The sequence below is a fragment of the Chelonus insularis genome, unplaced genomic scaffold (genome assembly GCF_013357705.1).
Source record: "Chelonus insularis isolate UGA/USDA-ARS -01 unplaced genomic scaffold, ASM1335770v1 contig_294_pilon, whole genome shotgun sequence".
In the NCBI taxonomy this organism is placed as follows: domain Eukaryota; kingdom Metazoa; phylum Arthropoda; class Insecta; order Hymenoptera; family Braconidae; genus Chelonus; species Chelonus insularis.
In genome coordinates, this window is record NW_023276473.1 from 53,228 (window position 1) to 73,613 (window position 20,386).

At 28.8% G+C, this 20,386-nt stretch overlaps 1 protein-coding gene and 1 long non-coding RNA gene across 9 annotated transcripts in view; both read right to left on the reverse strand.

The window, feature by feature from the left end:
- The window catches only part of rdx (BTB/POZ and MATH domain-containing protein rdx), an 87,947-nt gene that overhangs the window by 22,304 nt on the left and 45,257 nt on the right, over window positions 1-20,386 (reverse strand). For 2 of the 8 annotated variants that reach the window (XM_035080500.1, XM_035080499.1), the window contains exon 1: window positions 1,628-2,273. The exons of the other annotated variants lie outside the window; for them this stretch is intronic. In XM_035080500.1, the coding sequence (XP_034936391.1) occupies window positions 1,628-1,728 (101 nt within the window). In that variant the 5' untranslated portion in view covers window positions 1,729-2,273. Of the gene's footprint in view, window positions 1-1,627; window positions 2,274-20,386 lie in introns of those variants that run through there. 8 annotated transcript variants of the gene reach the window in all.
- On the reverse strand, window positions 14,977-15,716 carry LOC118065304 (uncharacterized). Its single transcript, XR_004690157.1, has 2 exons — window positions 15,450-15,716; window positions 14,977-15,320 (listed from the first exon to the last, which is right to left on the reverse strand). It is a non-coding gene; the product is annotated as an uncharacterized lncRNA (long non-coding RNA).

Here is a 20,386-nt window from a genome sequence, read left to right on the forward strand (position 1 = left end):
TTGTAGTTACATCTGAATAATTATAAATAATATTAATAATATATTATGTTATTATTATTATTGTTATTCTCAATTAATTGACCAATTCAAGTTTGTATAATTTATAATTGATTTTTTAAGTAAATAATATATATTTGCATTATTATTTTAATTAAATCTAAATCGAACAGGACAGAGAATATAGTTAGCAAAAAATTGAAGCAGAACACATCAAAAGAGAATTCTACGTGCGTGATTGGAATTTAATTTACAAAATTATCTCTTCTATTCTACCGTCACACCTTGGTTTCAGAGGGGAAATGAAATTTGTACTATTATAGAAAGTTAATCATTAATCAATGGAATATAAATGATTGATTTTTATACTCTACAAATTCACATATAACGGATGAATGAGTAAAACTCGTGAAAAAATGTTTTTACTTTAATAGAACAATGTCACTTACACTGTGTTACATTTCAATTCATTTTTATGAATAGTATACTATTTTTTTAAAACTATTAAACTATTTAAAACTATTTAAAACTATTTTTTTACAATAGTATACTATTTTTTTAAAATATTGAAAAAATTTTTCTTTGTTTTCATTTTTAACTATAAATGTTTTATTATTTTCTATAACTGCAATTAAAGAGAATGAAATATTTTTTGTTTAATTTCATCTTATATTTAAGAAAATTCAGTTAAAAAAATAACTTTGTTCATTTCTAAAAGCTCAATTTGAACTTGTTTTAGAAGAATTTAAATCCAGTTATTATATATTCATAAAAAAATAAACATTTATTCAAAATGATTAAAGAACATTTTCCAAATGTAATTAAATTATACTCTTCTTTTAAAAAAGATATAATCTATATATTGAATCATGATATTACTTAAAAATAGCTAAGTCTATCTAGATGATAAAACCTTGATAGATAAATAAATTTACTTCATACTTTCAGAAAATTAGTAATAGAAAGTAAAAGCTGAATAAAGATTTAGAAGAAGAGAGAAAACTTGATGAAAGTATGTGTGTTGAATAGAATTTACAAAAGCTGATCAATCAAGGTGTTGGAAGATTAAATCCAAATTTGAAAATAAACACTAAACTGTTTAGGTTGTTTCTAAGCATTGAAGAGAAATCGAAGCCGTGGACTCCGGGGCCAACCGTAAATAACGGGCTTGAGGTTACAAGGAGGTCGATCCGGGTTTGAATCGCGGCCGATAATAATTTTTGAAGCAATTGGAGAGCTCAAACGAGCGCGAGCTTTAACGAGGCTATGCACAGCTCTGCTATTGCACCGTGTGGTTCTGCCCCCGATTGAACTCCATCACATTCGACCTTAATTGTCACTCATAGTTTAGAATCAGTCAAGGGAAATTTTTCTTATCAATTTTTCAAAATGAATATTTGTGTATGATATATCGTGCAAAATACATGTTGATTAAATTTTCGTTGAAATTCAGAATATTTTAGTGATTGTTTTCACCTCAATATTTCGAAAATTGTTCATAGATTTAATAGCAACTTGGTATCACTAATAATGAACATTCATGAGTTAATTTTGATGAAATACTTGATATTAACCCGTATTGAACATGTATGTAGTATATGTGTAATGTATTTGGATATCTGTAACATACCGCGCCAGCGCCATCCTAACATGAGACAGTCCGGCTGTAGGCGTCGTCAAATTATCCAGATAGGCGACGAGAGTTTTATTATTAAATCCCACTGGACACATGCGCACGTATTGTAATTAATCCGTAGCTTTTATAATAAAAGAATAAACTTGACATATCCAGATTCACTTTCTTTTGTTATCTTTAGGGAGTTCAATTCCAATAAAATACACTTTTAGTGAAAAACTATTTAACTTAATCAATAGCTTAATATAATTAAAAAGTTATAAACTTAAGCACACTAAACACCTTGAATATAAACACTCTTTTTTTCTTCTTGTCTCTTTACTTATCAAAAAAGTAAAAGAAAAGAAGACACACATTTATGTATCCCAGGGATTTCTCTGTGAGGCCCGAGGCTACACAGCAACTTTGAGCAGCTGTCCAGCGTACCGGAACAAGCCAATGATGACTTGACAAATCATTGGTTATTCTGACCTTGGGTGAAATGAATAAACGAAAAATGTTTTAAATGAATAAATGGTTGGTTATGATTCACACGCTTGCTGCGAAGTGGCTCGAACGACTGTGCGAGATCACCCAATGGATCACGAGTCTCGACTCCGACTCCGACCTCGGTAGTGGCACTACTGAGCTCGGACTAACAGTTTCACCGGTTACCCCCACTCTGTCCATACTCCTCACTTCGAGTTAGCGTCATTCGGGTGATTTCGTAAACTCTCGTGTATTTCCGTCTAGCATCCGCCTGGCCAACCTCTCTACTCCCACTGCCGATCGCACGCGACCTCGTGTCACGTCCGAGACACAACCAGCCGACGATTCTCAAACCAGGGACGAACTTTGAGCGCAGGAAATGTAATGAAAGAACTCCCGAGGGCCCCCTCTGCTTCATCGACAACCTTTGTCACTCTTTTCTTTGTGCGACACCAAAAGAATTCGATTATGAAAACAACAGAGATAGAAAAAAAAGGTATAACAGAGAACAAAAATGGCTTGACGACGCGATCGAGAGCACGTGTAAAGGTATATGTACATGTCACAAAGAAGAGACGTACAAGAGATCTTTTTGGGGTGTTATTAATGGAACCGTGACAAGAGACCAAGGCGGAATCACGCACTACGAGTACACGCGCTCTCCGGTTAACGGTGAAGAAGTAAACCTATGCATTGATCTACTTTATTTATTCTTATCTTATAATCAACCGTTTATTTTGACTCTCTAACATCGTAAATTATTCACGGAATGAAATTCACTTTCAGAATATTTTTTACTTTTTGATTTCTCTTTGCTTGCTGGGTAAGACGAGTAGGTGGCATCTATTAATAAAAGAAAAGAGCATGTCTCCAGGCTAGGTTCTCTTGACCCCATTAACTAACTGTTTTAAGAACACCAGTTGTTCTTGAGAAAAAGAATTTCAAATATTACTGTTCGTCTTTTGATGTATATAAACAGATTTATACATTTATCAAATTTTTCACTAACAAATATTATTTAACAACTTAATATTGTCGACTACATAAAATCATAAGCACGTGCACGTACACGTGCGCCGTTCGTTGATGCTGAAAGCGAAGGGTTATATACACATATACATAAAGTACGAACATATGTAAGTAAGAGAGCTGCTTATAGTAAACAATAAGCTGATATGAACTTCCTATCTAATCATTTGCTGTGTTTGAAAAATGTCATACAATAAATTGTGGTGAGTGAAATGTTCATAAATACAGTAATCAATTTTTTTTTAAAATATCCAAAAACTGACTGATTGAGTTGATGTTTGCTTTTTTTTCAGTTCACCACACCAGTTGTTTTGACCCTGGACTTTTACTGTAGAAACTATATACATATATATATATATATATATATACATATATATTTTTGAAGTATTCTTAATGTTTTTGAATATAATTATAATGGTAATAACCACATCTCTCGCAGTTAACATTATAAAGTTGCGACCTTCATAATCATTTAACGGCCGTCCTTGTTCAAACGTATAGGTATAAAGTTTTTAAAGTTCTATCAAATATTATCGATGTTCCACTTATTTATTATTTTTATAGAATAAGATCAGAATTAAATATTTTCAATGCAAAATATTAATAATTATGTGACTAATACGTTATAATTTATGAAACAATTACTAAGAATTTAGTTTGGAATAATTTTTGTGAAACATGGGTTTAATTAGCAAGTAAATACATAATTAAGATATCGACACGCAATCGGATGTTTGTCAGTTTATTTTATAATATTAATTATTAATTTTTTTTCTTCGATTAGATAAGTTTACAACTATGTTTAAATCAATTTACCCGGTTTAGTTAATATTATATTAAATTTTATTGAAAATGATTATTTATTATCCTTGTTTATTGTCAGCTCTTTATAATAGCATAGACACTAACTTTAAAAGATCCATTATTAATGGATATTTTTTTAAAAATTTTTTTCGAACAAATTTATCTCGGTTTTGCCTATTAGTTTAGTTTGAGAAACAAACGTTTACAGCTAGATTTTCATTCTTCCTATTAGTCATTAACTTCTCATTGCGATAAATGAGTTGGCTGGCCTGTTTTCATTGCTATCATCAAAATTGATTTCAGAATGAGCGCTTTTTAGTCATCAAACTCGAGAAGATGCATAAAAAAATTGAATTGATCAGTCAATATAATTTAACGTGACTCATTTATAGTCCAGTCAATGTGCATTTTAAATACGAAATTTCGTGACACAAGTCGAGACCGGGCTCATTTTATAGAGAACTGAATTCAATGAACTTATTCTTAGCTAAAAAAGCCAGCCGCGTAATATTTTTTTCAAGTTAAAAATTAATATTTCGGACGAATCCACATATTTCATGTTACATCTTGGAAACGAAGCAGAAATTAAACATATTTTATACTTTAGGGAATATTTTTATCACCTTACTTTTTTCAAATTCAATTTTATTTTTGAGAAATTTGATTTCAACGAGTTAAAAAAATAATTTACCGTGGCAGCCATTTTTGTTGATTATCACGCAAATTTATCGGTATTACAGTTTTCTAATCGTTCGATAGTATGGACAATGTACTCAGTTTTGAGTATCTTATAAGAAAGGTGCATGAAAGTAGCAAGTGACTCTAGTATTTGCTGTTTTCTGCTGTACATTGACTGGACTATTATGATGACATGAAATGTATATAAGGGATGAAAATTTTTATTTTAAAGTAGATGGAGAGTGAAGTTTTGAAATAAATGAATCCCTTTCAATCTGTTCTCTAGTGCGATTAGTTTGAAAAAACGTTTATAAAAATTATTTATTTTTGTTGAAAATATGTCGACATTTTATTCAACAAATTTTATAATAAATGAAATGCACAACCCGTAAATATATATTTAATTGACGCCGATTTCTTCATAGGTTAGAAGATTTCAAATATTCCCACAAGATTGTCATCACGTAACTTTCTCGTGTTAAATTTAAAAGTCGGTTGTTCGAACGGAATTAATTCACGGTGTTACATCAAAATTAATACTCACTCTATTCAAAATGCAAAATAAACCATATTATTGTTTTTTCACTAATATCTGGTTTTTGCTATCAGTCTACATTATATCCTAGGTCGAAAAAATGAGTTTGTTGTCGTCTTTTTTTTTTAACGAAAATAGTTGTTACTTTTATTTCATTAAATAGCGCACTGGAGATCAAGACATAGTCCGTATAATTTTCACAGATTTTCATGCGTAAAAAATAGGAGCAGGCTTAACTCACTACGATCAATATAATAGTATAGTTTTAAAATAAAAAAAAAAACATTTATTTTGATAAATCTGCACTTTCTGTTTTTGACGGTAATAATTTTTATTTAATTATTATTAAAATAATATTTTAATAATTTCCCTAATAACCCCTCCACCTTGCTCTTTGAATAAAAATAGGAAAAGTTATTGCAAAGTATGTAGAAAAGAGATTTCGTGATATTTTACCAAAGAATCTTTTAATTTCTACTAAAGTCTGCTAAAATTATTGAATTTTATTAAAAAATGAAAATGAAACTAGTCAATATAAATTAATAGAATATTATTCATAAAGGTATCGAAATAGGAAATTTTTACTTTAATTTAAAAATCGTCATCTGAACTGAAAGCGATAATTACTAGATTAAATGAAGTAATTATTAGATTTCAATAATAATCTGTTCGAGGATTTACTTCTAATTAGTTGTGATAACTATAATTAATATAGTCGTATGTATAAGCTCAAATTGTTATAAAATCATTTAGATATATTTATGCAATTATATGCAACATTGAAAGTAATTTTTGTTAATGTTAGATGATTTTGGTAAAAGAAAAATTATCTTCATGTTCAATAAATCTAATAATGTTATACAAAGTATTTACGTATTTAAAATTAATTTTAGTTTTTCATAATCTTCAACTATCGTTTTTTATTGATGGTAAAATTGATAGCTTTAATATATATTTTCCTTATCTCTTACTTATGAAACTCAAATAAATCAAAATATTTAAATAAAAAATAAAACCAGTCTTCTTTTTTTATTTCAACGTCAAAAATCATATCAAATGAAATTTCTCAGTGTATTTAAATATTTTCAAATAAAATATAAATCAAAATAATGGAAAGAATTGATCATTTTGATCTAAGAAAAAAAAATTGATTTTCGAAAATATAAAATAATCATGAGATAAACAGTATTTTGTCATTTGGAGCGTTGCTCTACATTGAGAGTTAATATTGTATAGTAAGACTACTGGGAAGCATCAGTTGTGCGGTCAGGGGATAGAAGGGACGAGGAGGATTTGTGGAGGTGATTGTGTTAGGGCGAACCGACGCTGAGAATGGAATGGGGAGTTCAGATGAGGTCAGGTCACGGAACGAAACGGCTGGCTCGCTGGTGAACGTTAGCTCTTTCTTTGTCTTTCCATCTCTCCTCTACTAATAACTCGATAGCTGTCTTCTGCCTCTATTCCACTACGTACTGCTTTTGTTTTATCTCTCGTCTTCCCTGTTCGATTGCGCATTCAGTTTTTGTTTTCTTCATTGTATGCATACGTAAATTGCCTTGATGCATATTTTACAAATTTTCATTTTGTGACAAAAATAACAAATTGTTTTTGTAACATCTCTGGATGTAATTCACTTGTCTAATAAGTATTTACAATGCTAATTGTTTCAATTATTTTAATTAATATTTTATTTTTAATACATGTATACAAATAAGCTCATGTCGTAAAACTACTCAATTAGGTTTTAAATAATCAGTTATCGGGGCACCTAAAAAGAGATTCATTTTTACTTTTATTTTTACAAAAATATTTGATGATTTTAGCGACAATAATTATCTAAAAAAGAAGTACACACCATTTGTATCTTATTTTTTTCTCAATTTTAAATTTCTTTACTCCTTTAACTTTTATGAGGGACTCCAGAGGCACTTAACTGATTTTCAGTGCTTATTGAGCCACTGATTCTTTCAGTAACCCGATTAATTTTAAAAAACAGTTAACAATTACAAAAGTCATTGATAAATTTAAAAGAGTATATATAAACGAAGTAAAATTAAGGTTTCTCTAAAAATGAAACAGTGACAGTTATTGAAAGCGACTACGAAATAGTGAATATTCGCTTATTGTATAGTTATAATAATAAAATAGTCGTATTATCGTCACTATTTCGCAGGGGTTTTTACTGTTTCATTTTTAGAGAGTATGCGCCAAAAGAAAATACCACTTGTAACAACGAAGTTAATACATTTCTAATAAATAACTTTCGTTTTACGAGTTATCTGTATTTACTATTTAATTAATTCATTATAATTATTACTTATTCATCGTAAATTTTAGTATTCACCAGGATAAATGTTTCTTTATCTGCGCAGTGTACCACAATCACCCAGCAATATACTAATTTTTACTCAATTTTTTTTTCGATGTATAATTTTGGTTACATATGTGGTAGACATGGATGTGATTACCATAAAAGTTCATGTATGCGAATAAACTTCAAATAATAATGGCTATAGAAATCGTCTGCATTTAAATTTTAATTTATTCTGTTGATTGCAAAGTTAAGTTGTCCACTTCCTTACTCTAGTGCACTTGATAAAATTTGGACGCCAGACACATACCCTCACCTATACAATCTGAGATCATTGGCGCACGCGTCATACGCAGTTATGGCTACTACTAGCTCATGCTGATAAACGCACGCATACTATGATCTTATGTAGATTGCGACTGGCGGAGTTTCTGGCAAATTACCCTCGCATAAAATTTCCGCGAGTAAAGATGTATACGTACAAAAGAACAATAATTTTTACAATATTTTTAATTTCAACAAGTTATAAATAAATATACTTCTGATAATTTTGTTAATAAATTTTTGAATAATATTTTGAAATGATCAAAAAGACAGAGTGAATTGTCACTTGGAAAGAAGATTCTATATATTTAATGCTCAAGTAGAAAAATGAATCAAGCGAGTATAAGATTCAAGGTCATGCTGTTGACATGTTAAAAAGCCACATATGAAAAGAATTATGTGAATTTACAGACAAGTTTGAGTTAGCTGAAAGATTGTAGAAATATTTATTTCTGTTTGGTATATGATTAACCTTACTGTTGAACAAAAATAAATTATAGTTCTTAAGTTTATTTTGCAAATGTTGGTTTTTAAAAATGCGTTTCTTTGAGGTAATCTGACGAAAGTCGGAAATTCGTCAAATGAAGTATTGTTACACGCAGTGAAAGGAATAGTAAATTTTACTCCAATAAATAGTAACCTGTCGCTTCGGGTACAAAAATAGCAATAAGCAGTTGTTTAATTAGTATACATTACAATTTTTTTTTGTAAAAATTTCATTATAAATCCAAATTTAATAAACTGAACATCAACGAATTCTATAAAAGTTATTAATAAATACTATCCTATAGAGGAGAAGTTAGGATTATGGTCCATTCGTTTTTTATGTGAATACAGTGCGGTTTCCATTAGCTAACCCACAACTATATTGAAAAATAACTTCTTGGTAATAAACAGAGACTTCAAAAAGTGACAACTGGTGATAATTTAACAGAGTGAAATACATATAATTAAAGAAAAACAAGAATTGACCCATAATCCTATCTTCTCCTCTATGGGTATCATTTTTTCAGTAGATAAATAAAAAATAGGTATATTCAACGTGATACTATTTTTCATCGGACCACCTTAATACGGGTCAAGTGTGTTAATATGACGTCACCCATTTAATTAACATTGCATACACTTTTTACATAACTAGAAGTTGATGGCGCGCTTCGTGCACTTTAATTTGGAATTATAAATAATATAATATAATCTGACGGAAAAATGAAAATAATGCATAACAACGAACATTCTTTTAGAATTACTCAAATTGAAATAAAAGGTATTTACTGCCAACAAATTCAACGACCAATCAAATTACGAATATAAAACTAACAGATATGACACAATTAGGACAACATCCGCAAATCAATTTTTAGAAATGATTTGAAACGTTGAATCTTCATAGATGTTTTTATACATAGCTGCTTTATAATAAAATTTCAAAAATCCATGTTCATAAGTTTTTACATAATCAAAGATATTTTTGTTTAAATCAATAAAAGCAGTTGATTAACAAATTAAGAGATTTCACAATATTTATTTATATGTAATAATGTAATAATTAAAAGAGTTCTTTAAAAAAAGTCTAATTATTTTTTATTATCATATTTAAGTTGATTATTATATTCTGATTATTAATAGTTTTGATAGATGTAAAGCTGAATATGGCAAAGATACGTTAGATTCTATTTTATAGTCAAGTCAATGGGTAATTTCACCTTGCAAAAGGTATCGGATTTTCTGAACCAACATAGGTTTCTTTAGATACTAAAGAATATTAAAATTTCAAATTTTCGATCTAGAAAGGATTCTACTCATGCCACCATTTTGCTTATAAGGGGGTAAAAACTCATTTTTCGTAATTATTTCGCTAACAATGAAAATGATTATAAAAAGTTAAGAGCATGTAATTCAATAAGAGCTCGGTCCATCATGTGTCAATATCAACTTATTCATTTATTTTAAAATTATTATTTTTGATAAGTTCTATTATTGGTAATGTTATAATATTACTCACTTGAATATTATGAATATGAGTACATCAGTATTGTTATCATATGCAATTCATAATAATGTTACTTTGACATGAATACTTTTGCATACTTGGCATCATTTCTACATAAGACTCATTGATTCTTGGTATTTTATTAACAATAATATATACCAAGAAACAAGAAGATTATTTTGAAAATATTTTTTCGATAGCAAAAAACATGAATACAAGTGTCTTTGTTTCTGAGCACTATGTTGTGTGGATTAATTGCGTTCAGTAAGTATGTTATAATTGAATCAAGATAGTAAAAAAATATTAAAAAGTAATTTAAAAGACACAAAAATGTAATCTCATCATAGCGGTTATAGTACACTATAATAGGGTCAAAGTCAAGATGGGAGAGATTCGATACGGATTATTCACAACTCGGTCAAGGCAGAGAAGTCTCAAGTGCTTCGTAGGACACTCACACGGTGAATAGACTCAATAATAGATAGTTGTAATTTTCTCATTGACAATAATATCAGCTTACTCATATTGTGAGCATAGTGTTTATATTTATTTAATTTTTAAAAAAGCCAATAGTTGACAAGAACAATAAGCGGTACCTTTTAATGTTGTTCAATTATTATTTTCTACTAAATTGATCGAGCTGCTTTTTATGATGACATTCAATGTTATAGTTTTAATCTGAAAACTGAAAAATAAGATTTTACTCAGGTTGTCATATTTCACTTATTATTAGTTTTTTTGGTAACCCATTTTCTATTTCTTGTATTTTCACTGAAACATAAATTTTTTTCTGTTTTCAAGCTACACAGAGACAATTATCCTTGAAAAATTATGCAAAATGTGAGGGTAAAATTGACTCAGCAGTTGAGTAGAATTCTTGTACTTTTGAGTTTTGTTGTAAATAATCTTTCAGCAAAGCCGTAATAAAATTCATCTCTATGTCATATTAACTACAGTATACTATAGATATTAAATGTATGTATATATTTTTTAATAATTTTTAATTTTAACAAGGCATTAAAAAAGTTAATATTTTTTATCATCAGAGTATGTTGAAGCTATTATTATACATGTGATCAAATTGTTTTTGACATGCGTGGTCTAGTATAATTTATTATGTCGATTCTTCATCTAAACTCCAGTACCATTTAACATTGGAAAAATGCCATTAGACTTACTGGACAAAATTGACTCTAATAATTTTTACTTATTCATCTATATGGTTTTCATAATTTCAAAAGTATCACAGGGTTAACTCGAATTTAAGAATCATTTTTTTAAATTAAAAAATCAATATCAATTCTTGAATGGAAGGTTATGGATGAAGGTACTTTTGACATTAAAATTCCGATAAAACTTCGATACAAGTATATATAAATGCTTTTTTTTCTCGAAAAAGTGACACATATGCTTATATTAAATGAAAAATAGGATTTTCTCTATCTTCAAGTTTCACAGATCATTAAATCTATGATTTCCAATAAAGTACACTCTCTGAATCTGATAATATTTTGGTTATCGCTACAAACCAGAAATATATAAAGAGTTTCTTTATTAAAAAAAATTGTAGTTAATTTATTATTAAGTCCATCCCTTAACATCAATTTTATTCAATACACCGAGAAACAAATTTACTTCATACAATATTTCATTCGATGATTAACATCGAAATTTCGAATAGTCGCAATGAAATATTTCTTCGAAATTATGAATATTTTATTAAAATCATTTTATTTTTTTCAATCTAATAAATAAAATGTCATTTTTTTCAAACTTTTTGTAACAATGAAACAAATGACAAAATGTGTTTTTGATAACAATATTATTGTATCGAATAAAATAGTATCTTGAGAATACTCCAAGTTTTTGTTATTGATTAAACAAAAAATTTTTTCATTTAACGAAATTTTTTTTCTTAGTGTGGAATTTGAAATTTCGAAATCAAGTAAACTGCTGATTAGAAATTAATAATAATTGTACATTTTTTGTATTAAAAACTAAATGAAATTTAATTAAAATCTTTAAGAGGAAATTGGCTCACTCACGGACTCAAGTGGTTGCAGTATGATCAATTAGCAAAGTGTTACGGATCGAAGGCATCGAATATAAGTAAATAAGTTAAATCAATGCAAATGAAATGTCTTTAAACTTTATTGAAGTTTTTATTTATTTTAGTGATCAATATTGTTATGTAATTTTGCTCTTTAAAGGTGTCAATATGTAAACCATATGCTTAACCTTAGAGACTTTAAGTTCCTCTTTTTAGTCTTAGCCTTTCGACCAATAGACAGGGATGAAATTTTATTGAATGAAAATTATTGAAAAATTATAGCTACAATTTAAACGTTGCCAACAGATGATTTCTTTTACTCTGGTCGAGATGAATTACAATTAATTGGTCCTTAGTCGATGCTCCAGTCAGCGCAATTATTCACTTTTACTCGCGAATTAATTTAAATATCAATTTAAAAATAGTTTGATGATCAAATAAACTTCATACAAAAATTTACAAATTTTGAAATATTATCAATACAATGTTCAAGACAAAACAAGACTTACGATTTCAAGAGATGTTCCACGACGATCTGATCTCGATCTAACTTTTTTGACAACTGACTGATGCATCAAACCTTACGTATTTATTTAGTCGAATGTGACATAATTAGAAGTCCCTTGGTTCAGGCGCGCACAAGTCCCTTCGTATGGTCTTTTTAAATAATTATGTGAAATAATTAAAATACATTCAGACATTACAATATACTCAGGTTGAGAGTCAGTATTCGATTTTTTCAATAGAAGCAGTTATTAAGCTTGCCTCATACGTCCTTGGTTGTATAAACGATTCACAAATTATTCAACATCTATTTTAAATGATTCAAAAACTATGTGTCGAAGGTCGGGATATTGTGAAAAAGAAATGGAAAGACAGATTCAGGAAATAATGTGAAGCCTGAATAACTTATCAATCATCAACAGTATTAATGATATTACTTTTTATAAATATTTTATGAGAGTGAAAGGGGGTTTTTTAATTTTCGTTCAATACTTGTTTAAGAATGAATAAAATAAAGTGATAAATGAGTACAGTGATGTATTTATCAAAAATTTTAGCATGCCATAATAAGAATTCTAAACTATACACAGAGAGAATTTACTCTTGGAATTTTTAGTGTTTCAAATCATACTTGTTAACATTGGTAGAATTATTTCAATGTTCGCCTTCAACATCCTAATGTTCACAAGCAATTATTTCAGAAATTGTTGTCATATAATTGAAAAGAAAAAAAAAATAATAATAACATTGGAAACAGGATGTTAAATGAAAATGATCAAGATTTGAACATTCCAGCAAAATGAATTGAGATAAATAATTTCCTGGTTCATTTCCTGATAACTTCTGGATTATTTGTTTCAGAGAAAAAATATTTATTAATAAAAAATAATCCTTATGATCCAAGGAACAACTTTTAGAATAATTTTTTGATAGTCGAGAATAATACTTGGTTCAATATTGACATAAAGACGACAGTCAGAATTATGGTTTATTAATTAATTGATTTTGTAATAATTATGTGCTTGATTAAACACAATTCAGTTTTAACGAAATACATTAAAGTCGTTCTCAAATTTTGTGTTTAAAAGTAGAAAAATGTAATTTCCACTGCCAAGATAAGCTCCATTTAACGCTAAATGATAAAACCATAGTTGAATTACGTATTTAAAACCAAGCTTTCCTAATTTTAAACCAAGTTCGGTTGAACTTTTTAGCAACAATAGTAAATATAGGGCGCGCTTTTTCAATAAAAATTTGAATTTTTTCAATATTGGAATAAAAATAAAGAAATAAAAAATAATTTGTTATAAAAAAAAATTTTCTTAAGAGATGTATAGATATTTAGTACTTATTTTTATTATTAATTAATAATTATTAATGACTATAGTAAGTAGAAATATAAATAAAAGGAAAAAAAGTCATTTTTATTCTATTTTTTATTATACTAAAACTATCTAAAATTGTCTCTACTTAGTAAATTTTGTGCGCGTTCAGAGAGCCAATCAAATTTATAATAAAAATGACACGAACGACGTCAAATTCAACATATCGAACTAAAGCAGCTAATTTCTCTCCGTGTCATGCACTTTAGTATAGTAGATTGCTTAAATACTAAAAATATATTTTATGTTGTAAAAATTAAAATTTTTTTCTTATGTTTTTAAGTATTCTTTTTTATAAATTTAAATCTTACATTTAAAAACGATTATTTCATTAGTATTTTTAATAATTTTATCCATGTTAGAAACATAAATTTAATTTCCTCTACATAAACTTCCGATTGATAGATACTTGAGTTTATTTTTATTTTTATGAATGATTATAATAACATTATAATTGAAAAGAAAATAAATTGATGGTAACCTGAGTAAAACAATAAATACTGAATCTTATAAGAATCATATATAAAAGGGATAGAAATCATACATAAAAAAATTCTTTATTTGAATTTTATGTGACTCTTGTATGATTTTAATAACATAAATTTGGTATCAAATTGATATTATTGTCCTCCTTTACTAAAAACTAGACAATCACAGATGTTGGTTATGTTTGACGTCATCAATACTCTCTCTGCTACTTCGGTGATATAATGCTACTCATATAACATCTGGCATGCATGTCTTTTCTTGATTACCTTTTGTTCTCTGCATCGTTTTTTGTTTATTTCTCAAGATAATTCACAAAATATCGAGAAGAATCACAGAGCGTAATGTAATCACATATTTGTTTTAATTAATAATTAAATGAAAAAAATACCAAATTAGTTTCGGTCTATGAATTTTTTAAAAATAACAACTTGATTCATTTATAAAGTAACAATAAGTTAAAACCACTCGTCAATAGTCTAATTGTTCAAACTTTATTAATATTCAAACTAAAAAATGTATGATGTTTCAGTACTCTTTGAATAATACTCTTTCTCTTAAAATAATTCCAGAGAATGATTTAAAATTACTACGACAAAGATTATAGATAAACACTTAGGGTGATTTTAGAAGACATTTTGTAGACATTTGCAAACTCACAAAAAAATGTTAAATTATCACATTTATAAAATAGCCAATTGGCAGCTACAATTACTGCATCAAATAAGTTTGAAAAGGAGGATTAAAAATGTTATCAACACTTTAAACTCAAAAAAAAAAAAAAATTACCCACATGAAACCTTTTGTTACCTTTTGGGTAACAAAAGGACAAATACCTGTTTATAAATATATTACAGATGTATCCATAACATTAAAATGTTGGTTTCTTTTTCAATACATGCATCTATAATTGAGCATAAAGGCGAGCCGGAAGCATCGAAGGTTAAACTCAGAGAGGTTATGCATTATGAGATAAACAGTCATTTGATTTGTCAAGAGCATATACCACAGTTGAACAAGAAAGAATAGAATAACAAGTTCACTGCATGTATACAAATATTCTCCTGTGATGCAGAATGTCCTCGACGTTCATTCTACTCGTCCTGTCCAACAATCTCACTGCCTAAAATAACCATTTCGAAGACTTGTAAGCGCTCATGACCATACATTTTATTTTATTATCATGATTTTTAATACGCTATTTATGTCTGTTATTCAACCGTTTATCGATTAAAAATTTTCAAAAACTCACCGAAAAATTGTTCGAAGAGGAGAAATCATATGAGGTTTCGCGTAACTAATTGAATTTTTTAGGAGCATCGTTCTAACTAATATCGTTGACAAATACATTTAATGATTATTGATTGAGATCTTACGGATATTTATGATTATAAAAAGAATTTAGCGAATAATTTTTGAAAAATCTTGAGTACTTTTATTTGAAAAAAGTTACGCTCAAAGCTAGTAAACGTTACTTAAGATCAAACTCATAGGTATCGACTGGTTTATGCTGGATCCAGTTGATCGATGACGTTTTCGCAGAAAATACGCCTTGAAATAAACATAACGTAAAATAAGATTGTGCGCGGGCGCAATGAGAGTACCGATATAATGTCTCTATATCTTTACGTAAGTCGAGGACGAGTGATGTCAGAGTCGCAAGTACACATGCGTCAAAACTAATCGCCAATTAGATTAACTTCCAAAAAAAGCAAATGTAGTATCCAACGAATCTATAAGAAATGGAATATTATGTGAAAAAGAGATAAAAAAGTGACACAAAAAGCTCAATTTCTTGGTGATTTTGATTCAGTTGGTGTAAATAATTCGTCAGTCTTCATTTTTTTAACAACTTTATTGCTTAATCAATTATACTTGATCGTGTCATGATAGTAGGAAAAATGAAATAATTTTTAAAGCAGATAATGCTTCAGTAACTACGAATATAACTTCTGAAGGAATCGTTCATTTGTTTGAAATCAAAATTAACAAAAACTTCGAACAAATTTTGAAGTAATTTTCACAAATAACTATTTGTTAAAATACGTTCATGCGAAGTGTATACAAACTGTCATCGAATCATAAGTAAAATTATAGATTTAAAAATGCATTAATACATTTTTTTATGCATGCATTAGGATTATATCATAGGATGCATTCATTGTATTTAAGCAACATTGATAGTATTGTAAGATTTATATCTGTTACATTTTATTATCTAAATTACGGTTATATGGTGTGATATTTTTAATCGAAAGACATCAAATTAAGTTTTTAATTTTATTATAACCAAATATAAATGAACTAACACCAAAAAAAATAGACTTATTTAACTTACATTAAAAAAATATGAACCAATGTTGCTAATGTACGAGAAGGTTTATTAAATATTTTATGTGTGAATCTTGAGTTTACATTGGTTACATTCATAATAGTTTCCAGTAATATAATTATTGGTTACCCAATGTCAAATAAGAACATGGAAGTATTATCAATATAAATTAATGAATTGTGTGATGAAAATTTCCGTCTAAAAATCGAGAATTTTCTGAATAATTACAAATTATTTTATAAATAATTAAAAATTCTATATTGATGCGTTAAATAGAAATATCTAACGCATAAATATATAACATATTATAGTTTCCATTCTAATCTTAATTCTAAGTTATAATTTAAAAAGAAATTTGCTAAAACAAGATTTTTTTAATCAACTAAATACTATAAAAAGCAATAGAATCTATGAAATTAGAAGAAAATACTTTTGTTAACAAGAATTATTTTTATTGAAATTAGGCGCGTTGTAGCCCGCAAAAATGGTTGAGCTCCTTCAAAATTTAGGTCTGTAATGGGCTTGTTTTGGGTGCTGAAAATGTCTCTAAGTCAAGATTGGGCTTCAATCGGGTTTATGAGGGGTTTATTTTTTATTTCGGGAGTGTTTAAACATTGAAAACTAAATTTAATTTAAATTATTTTTACATTGGTTGTATTTCTAAAAAACAATGTAACTAATGGACTTGGGAAACAAGAATTGATTTTGGATCAATTATTGCGTAAGTAGCTCCAAATCAGGTCAAGAAAATTTTCAATTTTGATCTGTTTTTGACCTTTTTTTAAAGTCGAAATCAGCTTTTAGTTTTCAACTCGGGGTGAAACAATAAAATATTCTGTACTTTAGAAAGCATACATTTTTCTATAAATAAAGTAAATAATTCTTTCAGCTCCGGAATAGTATAAAAATTTTTACTTTACTTGAAATAAAAATATTATGTTATTTTTGTCTTAGTTTCTAAACAAAATAACTTGTTCACGAGTTAACTTTACTTTATTGTAAAGTAAAATAATTTTTCTGGGCAAATAGAATCAAACAGTACCTTATGGAAAGGCAAAACTATAAAATTCTGGATGTTATACTCTGTATAATGTAATGACCTAGTAATTGGCTTATGTTGTTGGGCCTTGTATGTTACTAAATAAATAAATAAATAACTGTATATTGAAAAAATAGTTTGCATACAACGGAACAATTGTGCTTGATAGCAATATTCGTTTCAGTCTATTTTTCAAACAGCAGTTTTAGTCCATTTCGTCAATGGATGGTAAACGTCAATATGAATTTGTGACCACGTGTCATTTTTTACTTATTTGTTTATAAAAAATCGATTTTATCTGATCAAATATCTTGAAAACACCGTAACGAAGATCGAGACATGATACGTATAATTTTTAGAGCTTTTCATAAAAAACGAAAATGAGATCATAGTTTCAACTCTCCACGACTAATGCTTCTTGAGATATTAAATTGTTTACATGTATGCCAAATGTATAGAACAATTTGGTTTTAATTAAGTGTCATTACTGTCTAAGATAAAAAAAAACCATGCATGATGACCAATTCTATTCAATTCACACTTTCTATTATTTATCTTAAAAAGTACCATAGTTCAACTGGTGCTGCTTATCAGTGTACAAAAATTATGTTTCATTCACATATTGTTCATTTTACACTTTACAGATGCTGTATTATAATTTTTCTGAAATTTTTTTCTCAACGAAAATGATATGACGACCATTTGATATCTAGATGAGATTGAATACTACTTGTAAGAACAAACTTTTTCCGGGGCAAAATTATACGCTCGTAAAAATTTAAAGAGTCGAGGCGAAAATGAAAGGTACACGGAGAGAATTTTTTCACTAAATGTAAGTGCAAAAATGACAAGAGCACGTTTCGAAATTTAGAAGTTTTTTTTTTTTATTATTATAGGAATTAATTACAATCTGTTTGTTTAAACAATAAGTAATTTTGCTGTCTATTATTTTTGACGTGTTCAGTTGAAGGTTAGAGCTCGTTGAAAACCTTTAGGTTTCCACTCTATGAATCTGTTGGGTAAATCTAATGGCTTATATTTTTTTTTGAGTCTGTTGGTTTCGTCGCTCCTGTTGAGGATTGCTGGTACCAGTTAATTTGGGTGATTGTTTAGTCTGGCAACATATCTGGAACTAAATAGACGAATTTCTTCTTTCACTGTGCTCATACCAAGGTCATTGTGTATGGTGTCGTTGCTAACAAACCAGGGAGCATTCACTAACACTCTAAGTGCTTTAGACTGGAATCTTTGTATTATATTTATTGAGCTGGCACATGCAGAGCCCCATAGCTGGATACCATAGGTCCATATTGGTTTGATGATGACTTTATAAATTAGTATTTTGTTTTCTAGTGATAGTTTGGAGTGTCTACCAATCAGCCAGTGCAATTTTTTGAACCTGAGGTCCAGTTCTCTGCGTTTTGTTGAAAGATGTTCATTCCAGTTGAGTCTTGTGTCGAGGTGTAATCCTAAGTATTTAATTGCTGATACTGTAGGTAGTGGTTGATTGTAGAGTTTAGATGTGTTTAGATTTTGATGCGTTAGCTTTTATTCTCCATGTTTTTAACCAGCGTTCTATTTCATTGATACCTGTTTGTAGTTGTTTTGATGCCTCTGTTGGATTGTCATGTGTAACCATTAGTGCTGTATCATCAGCAAATGTTGCCACCATGATTTGATTAGGCGTGGGGATGTCAGCTGTGAAGATGGCGTAGAGAGTAGGTCCCAGGACGATACCTTGAGGTACTCCTGATCGAATTGTGTGGAAGTTTGAGATATGTTGTCCGCTCTGCACTTGAAAAAATTTACTGGTTAGGTATGATTTTATCAACAGAAAATATTTAGGTAATAAGTTTTTTATTTTGAACAGAAGCCCAGTATGCCAAACCTTATCGAATGCCTGCTCGATGTCGAGAAAAACTGTGGTACAGTATTTTTTTGTTTCAAGGGAGTTGGTGATGAACTTGACCACCCTGTGTATTTGTTCAATTGTTGAATGGCTATGTCGAAATCCAAATTGGTGACTAGGAATGAGCTGGTTTTCGTTTATTTCGTAGTTTATTCTTTTTAATAAAAGTTTTTCAAATAGTTTGGAAATGACTGGCAAGAGGCTGATTGGTCTATATGATGAAACTTCTGCAGGAGGTTTTCCTGATTTAGGGATGACCATAATTTTTGCATATTTCCATTGACTTGGATAGTGTGGTATTCTAATTATTGCGTTAAATAAGTTAGTGATAAAGACTATAACTTTCTTTGGTAATTCCTTGAGCATTTTTGGAGTAATTAGACCATAGCCTGGTGATTTTTTGGAGTTTAGTTCGCTTTTGATTGTTTTATATACTTCAGATGGTAAAAAGTGGTCTATTGGCAGATTAATCGGTAGTGGACGTTCGAGGGATTGGTGAATTTCTCTCTCAGTATCATCATCTATTAAGCTTGGTAATAATGGAGTAAATACTTGTTCCAGGTGGGTGGCGAATGTCTTGGCTTTTTCTTCGTCGCTTCTGGCCCAGCTGTTGTCGGGCTTTCTGATTGGATTATTAGGTAATTGTGGGCGTTTGATGTATTTTTTTGCTTTCCACAAAGAATAATCAGTGTCATTGTAACGGGTTAAGCTACTGATTTGTCTTTAAAAAAGTTCGTTCCTGTATGTTCTTAGGTCTCTTTTGAGCTCAGCGGTTATTCTATTTAGTTTTGTTTTATTATCTTGATCCCTGCTTTGGTGCCAGACTCTCCTCAGTCTTCTTTTTTCTTGGATTTTATCCTTTAGAGCTCTTGGGTAACTTATTTGTTGTGTATCAAGTTTTGGAGTAAA